Source organism: Prionailurus viverrinus, chromosome F2, assembly GCF_022837055.1.
Source record: "Prionailurus viverrinus isolate Anna chromosome F2, UM_Priviv_1.0, whole genome shotgun sequence".
In the NCBI taxonomy this organism is placed as follows: domain Eukaryota; kingdom Metazoa; phylum Chordata; class Mammalia; order Carnivora; family Felidae; genus Prionailurus; species Prionailurus viverrinus.
In genome coordinates, this window is record NC_062578.1 from 55,218,708 (window position 1) to 55,235,995 (window position 17,288).

Consider the following 17,288-nt stretch of genomic DNA (forward strand, 5'->3'; position numbering starts at 1 on the left):
GAAAGATGATTGAAATTCTATCTATGCACCCAGTGTGAAGTATTGAGGTGATTATTGTTACATGTCAAGGAACGTCTACTTCCCATAATTTCAAAATCTCATTTGTTATCCTAAAGTTTTGTTTCTCTCTCTTCCTTTTCCTCTCTGTGTCTCTGTCTCTGTTTCTTTGTCTCTGTGTGTGCTTCCATGCATGCATGTCTGTAGCACGCAGCAAACTTTTCAAAACTTCTTCTGTTCAATTATTATTTCTTTGGAAATAATTTGAATATTGAACAATAGAATAATGTAGAAAATCATATATCACCATTATCTTCTTTTACTTATAAAACTTCTTAGACTATAGACCTTCTAAAGAAGGCATATAATTGGAAGAAATGTCACTCGACTTAGAATATGAAAAGGAATTCCAAATGTTAACTTATCTTCCATTACTTCGGATTTAGTTGCATCATGTTGTTGAAAGCTAAATGTGTTTATCTACCTCAGTGGTTTTACATTAGCTAATCTAGACACATGAAAGTATTTTTCAGAGTCATTGGATTTTTACTAGTGCCCTATTAAAATAGTATCATCCTGAGTGTGATGGTACCAACTCAGAAATGAATGGGACAGGATTTAAGTTATTTTGAAATTTCCCCTGAAATAGCATTTTGTTAATGCTATTTTTTTTTTTTTTGTTTGTTCAAGAATAAAAGTAAGTAGCATGGCAATAACAATTTTATGCAGCATCATTAACTATGGGTGCACCTCGGTACACAACAATGAAAAAGTGTTTTCTAAGATACCAAATTTCCTTTGAGGTAGAGAAAAGCATAAGCAGATGAGACTTTTCTCTATAAATAACTCTTTTAGGACGCGAGGGTCCAGTGGGGGTAAATAATGTGCTGCGATGAGGAGCTGTGGCTAGTACAAGAGGTGGATGGTGGCTACCGGCTGTCATTTTGAGACCAACTGCAATAAAGAATGCTCTTTTCTAAATTTTCATTTTCTAAATTTCCCTCAGAAAGGGGGCCCATGGGATTCACGGGGGGCTACTTCTGAACCTGTGTGGGGAAGCAGACCTGGGTGTTTCCAGGGCTTGACATTGGTGGCCATAAAAACCCATCGTTCAGATCTCCTCCTGAGCAGAGCACAGTTGACTGACAGCCTGAGCTGTTATCCTCTGACTACAGTGCCATTTCTGAAAGAGATGGGCTACTTCTCCATTGACTTGGTTGACGTTTTCTCAGAAATGGGCTATTATCAGAGATTGTTTTTACTCAATCCTTTTCTCTATTTTTTCTTTACAGATGTCAGATTTGCATCATGGTCTGAAGGTTCTTCCCACCTTCTCTAGACTTCTCCTGTTTATCCGTCAAGGCCTTCCCCCTCCACCTCCCCAGGTAAATGTCTTACATGTAATTGGTATTACAATAATCACTCGTCTTGGCATCTGCTTCTCAGAGGATTTGAATTAACACAGAGTTTGGAGAAACTATAAATAATTTGCAGTTAGATGTGGTAATAATGAGATATTTATTGGATATTCAGGTGTAGATATTGAACAGGCAGTTGCATACAAAAATCTGAAGATGCAGGAAGTGGGGGGGAGGGCTAGTCTGGAGACAAATTTGGAAGTTGACTATCAATGATACTTAAGCCATGAAACAGGATGGGTTTATGAACGGGGCAATGTAAATAGAGAGGAGAATAGATCTGAGGATTAAATCCTGATTAAACATCTCAACCAGAAAAGATGAATGAGCAGTGGGGTAGAGGGAAATCAGGAGAGTGCAGTGGACTGAAAGTCAAGAGAAGAAGGTGTGTCTAGCAAGTCAATAACCTTATAAAATGCTGCTGATGGATCAAGCAATATGAATTCTAAGAATTAATGACTGAATTTATCAGTGATTGGGATAATTGCTGACCTCGAGAAGAACAGTTTTAGGATATGTAGAGTTGGGAGGCTGATTTGAGTGGATTTTCAAGAAAGAATAGGGAAAACAGTGAATATAGAAATGGAGTAAGTGAATATAGAAAATGCTATCAAGGAGTTTTGCCATAAAGGAGACCAGGGAATGGGGTGTGTCCTAGAGGGTGATATAGGTTCTTTAAAGGGTGATATAGGAGCTTTAAAAATTCATTTGTTTGCTTTTGTTTTTATTTTTAAGATGGGAACAATTAATCATGTTTTTGTGTTAATAGAAATGATCCCCTAGCAAGGGGGAAAAGTGATGGTATAATAGGGAGAGGGGGAAGGCTTCCTGAAGCAATGTCCTAGAGTTGGAGAGGAGGGGTAGGATGGACAGTTCAATTCACATAATAGGAGGAAAGGCAGAGTGAATAGGCACAGGTGGAGGGAGGTGGATAAATGTGGGTGTCGGCCCTTGTGGAAAATGTGATTCTATTTTCTCAGTGAAAGTGGAATGAAAAGGAGGTGTTAGAGGTCTATATTTATCTAGAGAGAGTGAATACATTCAGGAATTGCAGTATGATTGCCTAGCAGCATTAAGAACCCATTTGGGGTTGTAGGCAAGAATGTAAAATGAGAGCAGTCTGCATACATTGGTTTTTTCTGTACTCATGATCAGCTCTGCGGAGGCAGGCACAAGTAGGCACTGGACTGGATTTCATTAGGCTTTGGGTCTTACTGATTGAATACCAAAAAGGAAGAGGGGGGCAATGGAGTTGAGGGGGGTAGGCAAGGGAGTGATTCTAATACAAGGCAAGTGAGGACATGGAGATGGTGAGTATTCAGGTTTCCCATTAACCCTAAAGACATCATGTAAGCAATTACCTGCAGAGTTTATGAGTACAACTTTCCTTATGTGACGTTTTTTTAAAGTTTATTTATTTTGAGAGAAAGAGAGAAAGAGTGTGCGCCAGCAGGGTAGGGGCAGAGAGAGGGAGAGAGAGAATCCCAAGCAAGTTCCATGCTGTCAGCACAGAGCCCAATGCGAGGCTCAATCTCAGGAACCATGAGACCATGACCTGAGCCAAAATCAAGAGTCAGATGCTTAACTGACTGAGCCACCCAGGCACCCTTACATTTTTATTTCATGTATCAGCATGGCTTGGAGCAATGTCGGGAGTGGTGCTGCTTTGCGAAGGAAAATCACCAAGGGAAGCACTAACACATGTCATTTGCCAAACGGTATCTTGGGCCAGAATTGAAGGACTGATAAGACAGAGATATTAATGGCTAATATTTCAAAAGAGCAAGCTTTTCATGTTAACAAAATGTTTCAGTGGAAATGTTTGTCGAAGCATTAATCTTACCCTATGATAATATTTTGCTCGGATAACTTGGGCCAGCATATATATTCTCTGCAAGGGCTTAGTCAAAAGATTTTAATAGGAGTAGGAATTCCACAATGAAACACAGTACTAAGATTTCTACCTCAGTTAACTTCTTTGTGCATCTAATTCATTATACTTAATACTACTTTGTATTAAAATGACAAATGCAACAATTCCTTGTACATACAGGAAAAAAAACCCGGTAAAACACGAACATCACGCCAGTTCTACTAGAGATACCACAGTGATTTCTTAAAATTGCTCTTTTAGGTACTCAAGCATTACCTCTGTGCACACAAATGTTTTTAATTAGTGTTGTCTAAATAGCTTAAAGAAAGCCAATAATTCCATTATTGATATTTCCAAACAAATTAAATATATTGTTTTATAGCAATAAGTCTTACATTTCTGAAAAATATCAAATGTTTTTTAAACGATGGGATATAAAATTAACAGATACTTCATATGTTACTTAAATTAAATTTGGTTTGCTTACATGTACATTGCTGAATAAGTACACTGATATTTTATATAACAGCAAAGGTGACTAAGCAATGGTATTTAAAATTTCTTTTGAAATGTCCACATCTTGACAAAATATATACTACTAACATACCAGATTTGTGAAGAACATGCTTAGAGTCTTTGGTGGTAGAAAAAAAAAAATCTATATAGAATACATATGGTTTTTTCATTTTTCTTATTTTTTGTTTTATAGCTACTAATTATTCTAAAGATAGTATTTTTCTTGTTTTATAATGACTGTAAGGCATGACAATGACCTTTCCTTATAATCAACATTCTACCTCTGAGAATAAGCTGAAATTTTTCTTAAGGCATAGTAAACCTCTCCATACACAAGAAATTGACTTGCCTGCCTACAAAGTGAATCCCTATCCACAACTGTGTGGGAATAATGAAATCTATAATATGACTTTTGGGAGTATCATTTTCAGGGTTCAGCAAATTAGGATTCATTCCTGGCTCTGTCACCTGTGTATGGGGTGTGTGAATTTAGCCAGGTTACTTCACCCTCCTATGACTCCATTTCATCATCTGTGTTCCCCTCACACTGTTGAATAGAATATTAAATACAAGAGAGTAGGACTTGGTCTGCTTTAAGAATCCCTAGTGCCCAGCGCACAAATGGGTCCTAAATAAGTATTTGTTGAATAAATAAATGTAATACTGAAAGCAGGATAACAGTAATTGTTTAATAGGGATATTTTGGGATTAATGACATAATACATCTTGGGCATAGAGCACAGTCCTAGATCAGAGCAACTATTCTTAATGGGGAGAGTTCTAGAGAAGCCACAGTAAGTTTGGCTTCTGTGTCTTATCTCCCCTTCAGATTATGGGTGGGATTTATACTAGAATTAGTGACCCTATGCTATCTTCCAGCACCTGTGCATTGTGTAAGAGGGAAAATATTTACTTTATTACCATTCATATCTCCTACATCTTTCACGATATTTGGGAGAAGTGAAAACAGGCCAAGTGGATTAAAATATTTTAACATACAACCTAAAGCTCATGACACCACTGAAAATGTTTTCAGAGCTTAAACACCAAACACCAGAGGTAATATATATGATATTTTATTGATTTAAGATGTGTATTTAAAACCTTACTTATCCAAAATCTGGACGGATTTTATAATCAATGGCATCTTATAATTGACTGGGTTCTCTCTTCTTTCCTTCCTTTCTTCCTCCCTCTTCTTCCTCTTTCCCTCCCTCCTTTCCTCCCTTCCTTCCTTCCTTCCTTCCTTCCTTATTCCCTCCTTCCTTTCTCTGTCCTTCCTCCCTTCTGTCCCTACCCCTCTCCTTCACTCCATCCCTTTTGTTTTTGTGGTTCATAATATAATAAAGTGTTTTAACTAGAATTGATGAAATATGGTATAGCCATATATTAAAGCAGTATTTCTCAATATGTATTTCTTATCACCACCCAACCCAGGCAAGGAGCCTTTTAGGCATTTTTTTTCTCTAATTTTCCACTCCATGAAATTTTAACACCATAGGTATACTCTATATCTGTTTATGTATTGCATGTATGTATGTGTTTTCTGAATAAAAGGACTGATTTTTTTCCCCCCTAAGAACCAATTTCATCCCTTTGGGACACTATTACACCCACTGAGAAGGCAGGTATTAAAGTGACACTCCATATCACTCTTAGTTTTTAAAAACTCATTTACTAGAATATTGGGAATCATCAACTAATTCTTAGATTTAGAACTTTTGGTTTTAATCATATAACAGAATGTCTAGGAATTTTATCATTATCACGAATGACCGTCAAATGCTGTCAAATGCGTGCAAAGTTGGAACATTTGCTATTTACCCCAAAAGCCAGAAAGCTATCTATAATATTTTTGTTAACAAATAAAAGATTTTCAAGTTCATCCAGTGATATCAGTCAACATATCATTCTCATTTTATGAAATAAGACTACTTAATACTTTTAGTGTATATTTTTAGGATGTTCACTACTTCACCTTTACACATTCGTGATTTTAAAGACATAATTTGAACACCACATCAATAAAGAGATTTTTAAAGACCATCTAATTTCCAAGGGGTACAAGAGAAACCTGCTTTAGGCTACACTACTGCACTCCGTGGAGACGATGAGAATGTACAGTTCTTGAAGCCCCTGTTCTGTCAGTGGTTAAGCAGCCTGGGGATTCCCACCTCCAACAGTAATGACTGAAATCAGAAGTTAGTCCCTCTGTGATGAGTGGTTTGCACCAGAGGGAAGACACCATCTATGGCTATCAAATCAGGATTTGCGCTTGCAAAGCTAATTGTTGTATGTAACAACTTTAACCGATGGAGGAAGGAGTGATTTATTTACTTGAAGAATGTCCAGTATGTTCTTAAATGTTCACTTACCTTTTCTCTGGGCCGTGTAGCTTAACTCACATTCTTTTTACATTAGTGGTGCAAAAAACCTTAAAATTAGTGATGCATAAAACTTTTAACTTTGTTGGATGTATCGCACTATTATATTTGACAATTCAGACGTTTGGCCTACTTGTATTGGGTTATGTTAAATGACTATTTTTTGCAGCTCAACTGTGTCGAAACAATGTGCACTCGATTTGGGGGACGTGAACTATTCTAGCAGACCAAGCAAAATATCAGCAAAAACTAACACAGGTGGTATACTCAAAAGAGACTCTTCAACAGTACATAGACATCCATATCAAGGCTTTATCAGTTGAGTTAGTTGTACACAAGCTTTTGTAAATAAACTGAAAGTGGCTTCAAAACCAGAAATCATCTCCTCCACTGCTCCTAGTACTTGCCCTTTCTCTGCCTTTTAACCGAAGCATCTCCATGATACTCCGGGCATAGACATCTCTCAAGTTCACACTGATGTATGAGTCAGTGGCTATATTCTTGGTAAGCTTCTTCAGAGCTTCGCGCTGTCTAACAGCTGCTTCCTTGAGCTTTAAGGTGAAATAGCAAGCGGAGAAGCGGTCGTTAATAATAGCAATAGGCAAGGCCAAGACAAGGATTCCTGATAATATGCACATGAAGGCCACGATTTTGCCTGTGGTGGTGTCTGGTCTAATGTCCCCGTATCCCACAGTAGTCATGGATGTTGTGGCCCACCACCATGCACAAGGGACACTTGTGAAGGTTGTGTCAGGAATACTCTGCTCAGCAAAATATTCCACAGTTGAAAATATAGAAATTCCCACAGACAAAAAGAGGAGCAGTAGGCCGACTTCTTCATAACACTGGGTGATTGTCATCCCGAGTGAGCGTAATCCTGTAAGAGAACAACTGCTGTCAGTCCCTGGGCACCTCTTCCCTCCCTCACCCCTCCGCTTTCCTCCCTTCCCTCTCCTTTCTGACTATCCACCCACAAATGTGCATTTCACATCTAATATGTCTGCAGCATTGGGCAGTGGTTCTGGGGATAGAGATGAGAAATCATTATCTTTTTCTTCAGGGAGCTCATAGTCTAGTTGGTGGGGCCAGATTGAAAAAGACAGAAAGAAATATTTACTAAACACCTACTATTTATACCAAAAAAAGTGACAGATGAGACTAAAAAGCAGGCAGTGGATGTATGATGGAAATTATATGTTAATCCACAAAATGGGAGGCCTTTGCAGCATCGCAAGTGGAGGGCTCACTTGGCAGACGTGCATTTCAATGTATCGCTTTGGCACACTTTTCTGATGCTGGTTTTATGCCGTCTCTTTACATTTGATGTGTCTGCTTTACTCACCCTCCCAATGAAGTTGAACATAATCAGGGTATTGTTATCTGAAAGCCAGAAGGGGTAAAGGATGTCCTCCATGAGACTAAAGTGAGTGAGGCATCAGTGACCAAGCTGACGTGAGAACATCATATGCAATCATGGGACATTCTTAACGGTTTACCATGTCCTGAACTCCCATGACACCCACTGAAATGTGCACCCTTAATACCAAAGCCATGGGGAAACATTTCCCTTGAGTACATAGAATTTCTGCTTTCCTGTAAGGAGATAGACTAGAACACAGATTATTCCTTTCACTGCAGAAAGGTATGGGGGACTGAAGCTACTAGAAAATTCATTCACTGTGAGGCAGTGGTGTGTTCCCTATTACTATTCTGAGGACATATGGAGCCCCTGGGAGACACACCCAAGAGAATCCAATCCCATCTCTAGAGAAACTCAGCCCCTAAGGAGAGTCAGTTGAGCCCATAATGGGATTACAATTCGAATAAGGTATCTCCCCTGACAACTAGAGTTCCTGAACACTGCTAAAAGCGTATCCACGTTTTGAAGTCATATCAGTCTGAAGCCAAAATGATACTGTCTCTGAAGGTCGAAGTAATATCTCCTAGAATTATTTTAATTTTATTCACTAGAGACTATTTAAAATTCATTAAAATACCATTTGTGCTCTCATTATTTTAAAATTTTGTTCTTAAAACTTTGAGATATTCTTAAATTATGTACCAAGTATTTTTAAAGATTGAGGAATATTAATTTTGACGTTTAACTTCAAAAGAAGATTTTTTAAAGAATATCTTTAGAATACCTTTTAGAAAACTGGCCTTGATGTGTCTGCATTAAATTTTATTTCTGAAATAAACTGACCACATTTGAGAAAAACCACAGTGAGGAGACTGTTTTCATTTCAAGATGAAATGTTCTAAATAATTTTGTAAAGAAAAACAAAGTTGTCTGAATTTCTGCACATTACATCTATTAACTCAGATAATCCTCAAAAACAATAGGAGATTGATGTAATTATTAGGCAATTTTACAGATGAGAAGATTGAGGCACAGAGAAGTAGCATAAATAGTACAAAGTTACTGAGCCAGGATTTAAACTTAGGCTCTCTGGCCCTCCTGTTATTCTATAATACCTCTCAACTTATATTTATAGTTTAATACATGGGGAAATATGTCACCTACATCTACATTTTGCTAAATGTAATGTTTAAGATAAAATTGTCAAATATTTATGGAAGCATTCATATCCTTTCAATAAATTAAGTCTTTATTAATACTTTGTACTGCTTTGGAACTGAAAAAAACCTTTGAAGACGTGACATTGTGGAAATTACTATTATTTTCTTTTTCTTTTCTTTTAGGAGCAAATGTAGTCTTTACTGGGTGTTTTTAAATTGAATCCTGTGAAGAGTTTATAAATACTAGAAGAAAGCATCCTATTATGTGTGTCAGAAAACAAAGAGTGGTACTTCTAAAAGTTGTTGGAAACCCCATTATCACATCGCTGGTATGGGAGACTAGCTAGGAAAACACACTACCAAAATTATGTTCGAATAAGTCCTAATTACCTCAGAGATGTGGGGGAAAAACATATTTGAGGTTAATTTCTCCCTATATTAATAGGAAGTGACAACCACCACAACCTTCTTTGAGGTGACCAACCAGGCACATATCTGGGGGAATAAGGTGGAAATAGCTAAATTATTTGTAATTCATGTGTATTGTATTAATATGTATCATATTAACATGGCATCCTACTGGAGTGTTTCTTAACGTATGTTCCATCAAAATCACTTGTAAGCTTGTTAAAATGTATGCTCCTCGATCCGACCCCAAATACTAAAATCTGACTCCTCATGGATTGGAGATCAGAATTTGCCTTCTAACAAGCTTTTCAAGGGATTCTTATTCTTATTTTCATTAAAATCTAACATCAGTTAACACATATATACTCCAGAACACCCAACAGCCATAGGACCAGCTACTGAAAATTGCCACCCTCAGGGAAATAGGGATCATCTCTAACGGATTTGTGTGACTTCCCCTGACATTGTCTGTAGCTTTCATGCACAATTGTTGTTGTGTGGGAACTTTTCTAGGGGGAATGTTCATTAGATTTTCAAGCCTTCATATGATACAAGCTAAGGAATTTCTGTTACCATCTCTCTCATTCATCGCACTTTAGGGACAAGAAAATTCTTAGATACTAGACAAAGCATTTAGTAATTAGTATGTTCTGCTTTCTTCCAAAGCAAATATTTCCATTGCCTTGTCAAAAATTATGGGGCGGCCAACAGTGCCTGGTCATCTCACTTTCTGCATGGCCAGAGAAAGCATTGCAAGACTGACTTTTTTTTTTTTTTTTTTTTTTTTTTTTTTTGCCAAGGAATGTGTGTCGTAAGCCCTTCCTTGGACACAGAAGAGAAACTGGCTTATGTCCTTATGTATCATGAATAATTTCTGCATCTCTTTTAACGTGCTGTTTATACATATATTATCTAGAACTTTCTTGAGGCCGAGTGTCTTTAATTTTTGTACATCTTCTGAGCAGCCAGTTGAAATAAATTGAGGTTAACAAGTGGTCAAATTGTTTCTTACATGTCATATGGAGAGAAGGAGTGTGGGCGGCATCTTCTTTATACTTGTGATAACAACTTCCCAGCACCATTTTGGTTGGGTAAAGTATGGGAGTTGGTAATTTTGAGTATCAATTCAGAGTCACTTCCCTGGGACTACAGTCAAGCACTAATGTTTACAAACAATGGCAAATTAAAAAGCATCACTGAAATTTGAATACCTGTGGAATGTCTGCCCAGCTTTAGCATGCGTAGAGCCCTGAGCAGCCTCAAGACCTGCACAATGCGCCCCACATTTTCCAGCTCCTGTGTAGTCTGGCTCCCACTCAGGCTCTCTACCAGAAGAGTGATGTAGAAGGGCAAGATGGCAAGGAGGTCTATGATGTTCGGCACCTTCCTCAGGAAGCGGCACCTGGCCCGCACGCACAGGAGGCGCAGGATGAACTCGCCAGTGAACCAGCTGATACACACGTACTCCAGGATTTCCAGCAGCTGCAGGTCCAGCCAGCTTAATTCAGCTGACATCAGGGCCATGTTGACGATGGACACCACCACAAAGATGATGGAGATGACCCCAAAGATTCGAGCAGCTGTGGAAGATCCAGGTTTCTCCAGGATGTTCCAGAGCTTCTGGCGGACAGTAGGACAAGGTCCTTGTGAGAAGTCCTGTTCGCTCTCATGTTGACTCTCCTGGTCTTCTGTGTCCTTCTTAAAGTCTAACGTTTCACTCAACTCCTTCCTTCTGAAGTATCTTTTAGAAAAAACAACTTGGTGATTAGTCTAACTTTTTAAAAGTACAGAAGTAAAAAAAAAAAAACAAAAAACCCAAAAAATAAAAGATTAAACTTAGCAGAGAGGTCATGCTTTTTTATTTCAGTAAAATGCAGAAAATGTCCATTCATATTTTACCCGGGCTGTCTCCTGCCCACAGTACCCCAAAGTTCTCATTTAAGATTATTATTTTTAAAATGGTACTTTCTTGTTAGAAGTTTATACAAAAGGATTTATACATAGCAAGTCTACTTTAATGCATTTTATTACCCATTTTTCTTGTAACAAGAACAGAAGTTTGTCCTATGGAACCTTTTTGTGTGTGTGATGTAGAGGTATTCATGAAGAAATGGTACCAATAGCAAGATAAAAGGAAAGTCGTCATCAAAGTCCCAGAAACATTCACAGTCAAGGAACCAACTTTCTATCTTCTGTATTTAAAGCAGTTCTCCACCCAAGTCTCAAGTTAAGGGTTCTCAGTGATAAATGATAATGCTCCCTACTGAAACCTACATCCCTATACATGCATCTTCTGGATCATAGCTTTTCTAACTCATTCAATCATCAAGTATTTATTGCAGGCCTGACCTCCTTTGTCTTAAAAACGGATTGGCACGCACTTATCCAAAAAAGGAGGAGGTTTAAAAAGTTCCAATCGAAAGCTGGCTTTGACACTTTCCGGACCCACCGCCACCCCACCTTTCAGCTCAGAAGTGGCCTCAGGTGTTTTTTAGGCCTGTGTTCCACGAGGATTCCGAAGCCTCACATCTTATCTCTGCCGCCCTCTCTCCACTGCGCCCGCCTCCCAGCCCGGCCACCGCACGCCTCCCGGGTACCTGTCCCTGCAGCAGGAGTCGATGCTGAGCTCGTCGATGCCCCAGTATTGGATCTCCTGAAGGAAGGAGAGCGCGCACAGCTGCTCCATGACGTGCAGGCGGCCGGTGCGGTAGTAGTGCAAGACGTAGCGGAATGCCTGCGAACTGCGGTCGAAGAAGTACTCGTTGTCCACGGGGTTAGCATCGTCGCAGAGCTCCAGGGGGCTGGGCACGGCGGCCAGGGCCCCGCGGCGGCGGCACGAGGCCACCACCACGGCCAGCTTGCCCAGGCGCGTGTGCGGGAAGCAGGACAGTGCCTGCTGCGAGAGCACGAAGCGGCTGCCGCCCACGTTGACCGTGAAGCAGTCCCCGAGCGCCAGGGGCTCCCCTTCGCCCTCGCTGCAGAAAACGCTGGACTCCAACGAGGTCAGGGAGCAGCTGTCCAGCGACGAGTCCAGCGGCGCCCGCCCTCGGGAAGGCAGCTCCATCCCCGCCGCCGCTGCCTGAGGGCGCCACAAAGTTGGAGGCGCGCCGGAAGCCTCGGTCGGGCGAGGGTGGTGGCACGGCCCCTGGCGGCGGCCGGGATTTCCCTGGTTCCCGAGGGGGGTGCCTCCCACCCGCGCACCCCTGCGCTCGTTCCCCCTCTGGCCGCTAGGGCGCGGCGAGTGCGCGACAGCAGCGCACGAGCCCGGCGCGCCCAGGCTGCGGGGAGGGGAGGGGGTCGCGCCCAGGCGAGTGCTCAGGAGCGGTCCCAGCCAGGGACAGCCCCAGGGCACACCTTCCGGGACTTACGCCCTCAGCCCCCGCTAAATCTGCGAGGGAGATTCCTAGCCCGGGAGGTGTACGTATTCAAAGCCTCGTTACTTAGGGGGTGGAGCGGGCGTGCAGGGGGAGGTGGCGGGTCTAGAGTGGAGGAGGAGGACAGGATGCCTCTTAGGGGAACGAACGCACGCGAGGGGGATGGCAAGACTCACTCCAGCCCAGGAGACCGAGAGGAAAAGTTCAGAAAGCCGAGGAAGTGGTAACCGGGTCAGAGTCCTTTCCAACTTGAGGATATATATTCCTCCGTCTCCTTTTACTGCGGCGGCTTCACAGGCCTCCCCGGGAGTAGTCGCTGGGGGTATGAGCACGTGGGGGAGGGGGCGCCGGGCGAGGGGGCCGCATCATCTGCTCCCATTCATTCTCATCCTAGTCTGATTGTCACTCGCGCTCCATTTTCTTCTCCCTCCGTTTGTTTCTGACCTGCTGGTTGAGAAATTGATGATGACTTTTAACTGAAGTCCCAGTGAGTCGCTAAGAACTAGGGGTCACCATTGCCTCGTATCGAGGCACTTTGCGCCCTTCGGTTTAGCCATTTCTGCCCGAAGAAGTTTCCCGGAGAGCAGGCGTTCTGGGCGCGTTCCCCGGCGCACAGCGGAGCTCTCATTTTAGGAGAAAGGGGAGGCAGAAAGACAAGGAATAGAACAGGCGTGGGCTGGGGCAGGAGTTTAAATAGTACCGACGGCTGGGTGAAGGGAGCAGCCGAGCGCCTTGCCCAGGTGAGACCAGAGGTGTACCCACTGGGCCCCTTGGAGTCGAGCCCCAGCCCACCTGTTGGACACGGGGTGGAGGCGGGGAGGAGGACAGGGTGACTCACCTTCCGCTCCCGGCACATCAGCGCAGCGCTCAGAGGCCGCGGCTGGTTAGGTAGCCTTTGGTAGATTCTCCCGGTGTACACGTGAGGTCTGACTTGACAGGTCCAGGAGGAAAACTGTGTTCGAGGCTGAGCTCTGCACTGGCGCTTGTTGCCTAGCCTCGCCTCATCTCCGCCGCCTCCGGCTCTGGCCCCTGGGCCGCCCCCGCCCGCGCTAGCGAGCCATTCGCGGTTTCCAGCACCAGCTGTGGGGAAAGCATGGAACCGAGGGAGGTGAGACCGGAGGAGGAAGTGAAGCACTCCGTGACTCTGAATATCATATTCATCCTGAAGACACCTCAGGATTGCTGTTTGGATTCCCGTTTCCCTGATCTGTGTGCTTACAAATGCTCAAGAACAAAATTTTCCATGTCTGCTAAACTCAGGGTTAGGGAACTTATAGTAACTGCTTTGTGTAGCACGGTTCAAGGTTTTCTCATTTCCAGCCAGCAGATGAGAATCCTGCATTTTCCAAAAGCCTTTGCAAGTGAACCGCACATCTTTTTCTTCTTGTAAGTAGTTTTAGAAAGTATGTATAAAGAGATGAGCAGGCAGCTTGGCACAGTGGGGAGAACTTTCTCATAAGTGGACTTAATGGGCGCCTGGGTGGCTCAGTCTGTTAAGCATCTGACTCTTGATTTCAGCTAAGGTCACGATCTCCAGGTTCTTGGGTTTGAGCCCCACCTCAGTCTCTGCGCTGATGGCAGGGAGCCTACTTGGGATTCTGTCTCTCCTCTCTGCCCCTTACCTGCTTGTGCTCTCTCTATCTCAAAATAAATAAATAAACTAAAAAAAAAAAAAAAAAAAAGATAAATGGACTTGAAACGTGGTTGTTTGGTTCTGGCTTTACCAAATGACTGCGGAACATCCAGCTGTCATTTAGTTCCTGGACCTCCATGCCTTCCTCAGCAAACTTTCATGTTTCAATAAAAACACTAAGCATTTCCTGTGGGCTTTATGTCAGGAAATTTTGTAGGCTCTTTACTCATTCAGTACCTTATTTAGTCATAATAACAATACCCATTTTACAGAAGGAGGAAACTGAGGCATACCCATTTTACAGAAGGAGGAAACAGAGAAATTAAGTGATTTACTTAGGGTCACACATCCAAACTCAGGACTAGTTATAAGAGGCTGCCCTCATAAACACGATGCTTGGGACATCTCCTTTCTGTGTGGCTTTCAAATAAATCAAAGTTGTGGTTGCTTTTATTTACTTTTTAATTTATTTTTGCAAATTTCTAATGTTAAATGATGTATTTTTACTGATCTTTCAAAAAATGTTTATTGGGCATCCATTATACACCAGGCACTAACAGACAAGGTCCTTTTTCTTGTGGAACTAAAGTTTTTCCTGTGAGAATAAACAGCAACTTAAGTGAAAATTAAAAAAAAATAGTATAGTATTTATAGGTTATGGTTCTCTGACAGCTATTCATTTGGTTAACTTTTGCCTCTATAAGGAGCTCTTCCATTTAGAAAATATGGAGGAGGTAAAACCGGTCAATACTTCATCAATATGTTTAGGTACTGTGTCAATTTGTCTAAGGTAGCAGAACTTCTCTTACACAGGAAGAAAAACTCCCTCAGCATCTCTATTACAGATTATTTGGGCATTGAAAAAATTCCACACTTCTGTTAAGCTTCATTCATACCTTAGTGTAAATAGCTTTCATCAGAGGATTAGTATTAAAGGTCTAACCTAATTTTACAGAGTGTGGTAGGGAAGAAGGCAAGCTTTCAGAGGAGAATGACAGCTTTAGGTGAGAGGGGAGATCTTGGACAGGTAACAGAGGTTAACAAACTGTTACTGAGGCTTGCACTGCCACCAGAACCCTAGATTTCCGTTGTAGTTAGTGGTATCCTGTAGAAGGAATTAGAACAATAACCACCTTTTAAGTGTAAGGCCCACGCTAAGTATCTGAATTCTCAGAAATGGTCCTATGAAGTAAATACTGTCTTCCTTAGTTACAGATCTCAGCTTAAAGACTCACGTGTGCCAAGGAGCTTTCCCAGTTATATAGTGAATATATATATGAAGGGATCAAAATTGGGGTCTTTCTCACTCCAGATTTCATCTCAAGTGCCAAGATGAGTCGCTAAAATTTTCAACTGGGCTTCAATTGTGGTTAATACAATTTCCACTATATAAAATAATCATAACTAGAGAGATGATGACTAGTTAACCAGTAGCATATAAACACAAATGACCCATTTTAAAGTATAAAGTTCTCTTGGGTAATAAAATTTTCTGCCCTCTTCCCTGTCCTGTTCCCTGTAATCTGTTGTCTCTCCTCCATTGATTTCCAGGTTTGAGTCTGAGAGTCCAATGAAAATGCAATGATAAATAAGGACAGAAATAAGTCCATTCAAAGGATGTCCTTCCTGGTCCCTGATCTTGACCTGAGGTATACCCTAAAATATGTCAAGAAGTGAAAGGAGAATTGCTGATGAGTACTTGGGGGTGGTGAGGTCTTGCTTTCAATTTCCTTCCTACAAAGCCTGGGAGGAATGTGACTGTCACGTAGGAGGCAGCTCAGTACTGAGATGTGAAAACTCAACATTGTAATGACTTTGGGTATATTTTCTCTAGTTATCAGATGTTATATTCAGGTGATTTTCCATTGACAGTCTTGTTAGAAAATGCTCTACTGGTGTTTGGCTTTATCTATCAAGTCTTCTAAATGTTGATTTGAATATTAAATCTCCAGGTACAACTAACTGCTTTTAGTTCTTCCAATTTTTGTGAATATTTCTAAATATATTAATGAACAGCATGCATTCTTAACAGTCCTATTTTTATTTTATTTTATTTTATTTTATTTTATTTTATTTTATTTTATTATTTTTAATGATTATTTGCGGGGAGACAGAGCATGAGCAGGAGAGGGGCAGAGAGAGAGGGAGACAGAGAATCCCAAGCAGACTCCAGGCTCTGAGCTGTCAGCACAGAGCCCAACTCAGGGCTCAAACTCAGGAACTTTGAGATCATGACCTGAGCCGAAGTCAGCTCCTTAACCGACTGAGCCATCCAGGCGCCTCAACAGTCATGTCTTTAAATTGGATTAAAAGAAAAAAAAAAAAAATAGAAGGGTGCCTGGGTGGCTCAGTTGGTTAAGTGTCCAACTTCGGCTCAGGTCATGATCTCCAGGTTTTTGAGTTCGAGCCCCATGTCAGGCTCTGTGCTGACAGCTGGCTCAGAGCCTGGAGCCTGCCCTGGATTCTGTCTTCCTTTCTCTCTGCCTCTGCCCCGCTCACACTCTGTCTCTCTCAAAAATAAATAAACATTAAAAAAATTTTTGGTTTTAATTTAAAAAAAAAAGGGAAAAAAACGGCCGACTTTAAATGTCTGATTATTGATAACAATAGGGGCCCCTGGCTGGCTCAATTGGAAAAGCATGTGACTCTTGATCTTGGGGTTGTGAATTCAAGCCCCATGTTAGAGGTAGAGATTACGAAAAAAAAAAAAAAAAAGAACTTTCAAAAACAGAAGAATTGATTATTGATAGCAATTAAGAAAAGTTAAAAGTCATTTGAACCACATTAAGAATTCCTATTATTAAAACTCTGGAACATTTCATTTAGGTTTTTGAAAAAATGAGAATGTATTTATATTAATATTATATTTGATTTCTGTAATCTACTTAAATAATGTACTGTGTTCTGTGAAATCATTAAGTCTCATCTTTTATAAGAATGTTTTAAAATGATTATATATATATGATAGTAAGTCATTGACAAAAATTTTAGAAAAATGTACATTCAATTCATTACTAATTTAAAACAAAAATACAATTTTACACTTATTCTTAATAACTAAATAGGGGAGATATAACAAGTGAATACTTTTGATAAAGAGTTTTTTAGAATTCAACTTGAGTAAATTCCATCTTTTCATTTTCAACTGCTTTAGTGTAGACTCAT

General features: G+C 40.9%; 1 protein-coding gene across 1 annotated transcript; it reads right to left on the reverse strand.

Moving 5' to 3' along the window:
* Positions 1 to 6,342: 6,342 nt before the first annotated feature.
* On the reverse strand, positions 6,343 to 12,180 carry KCNV1 (potassium voltage-gated channel modifier subfamily V member 1). The gene is made up of 3 exons (XM_047842633.1): positions 11,714 to 12,180; positions 10,328 to 10,857; positions 6,343 to 7,065 (listed from the first exon to the last, which is right to left on the reverse strand). The coding sequence occupies exons 1-3, from the start codon at positions 12,178 to 12,180 to the stop codon at positions 6,554 to 6,556; spliced, it is 1,509 nt and encodes a 502-aa protein (XP_047698589.1). The 3' UTR covers positions 6,343 to 6,553.
* Positions 12,181 to 17,288: the final 5,108 nt, after the last annotated feature.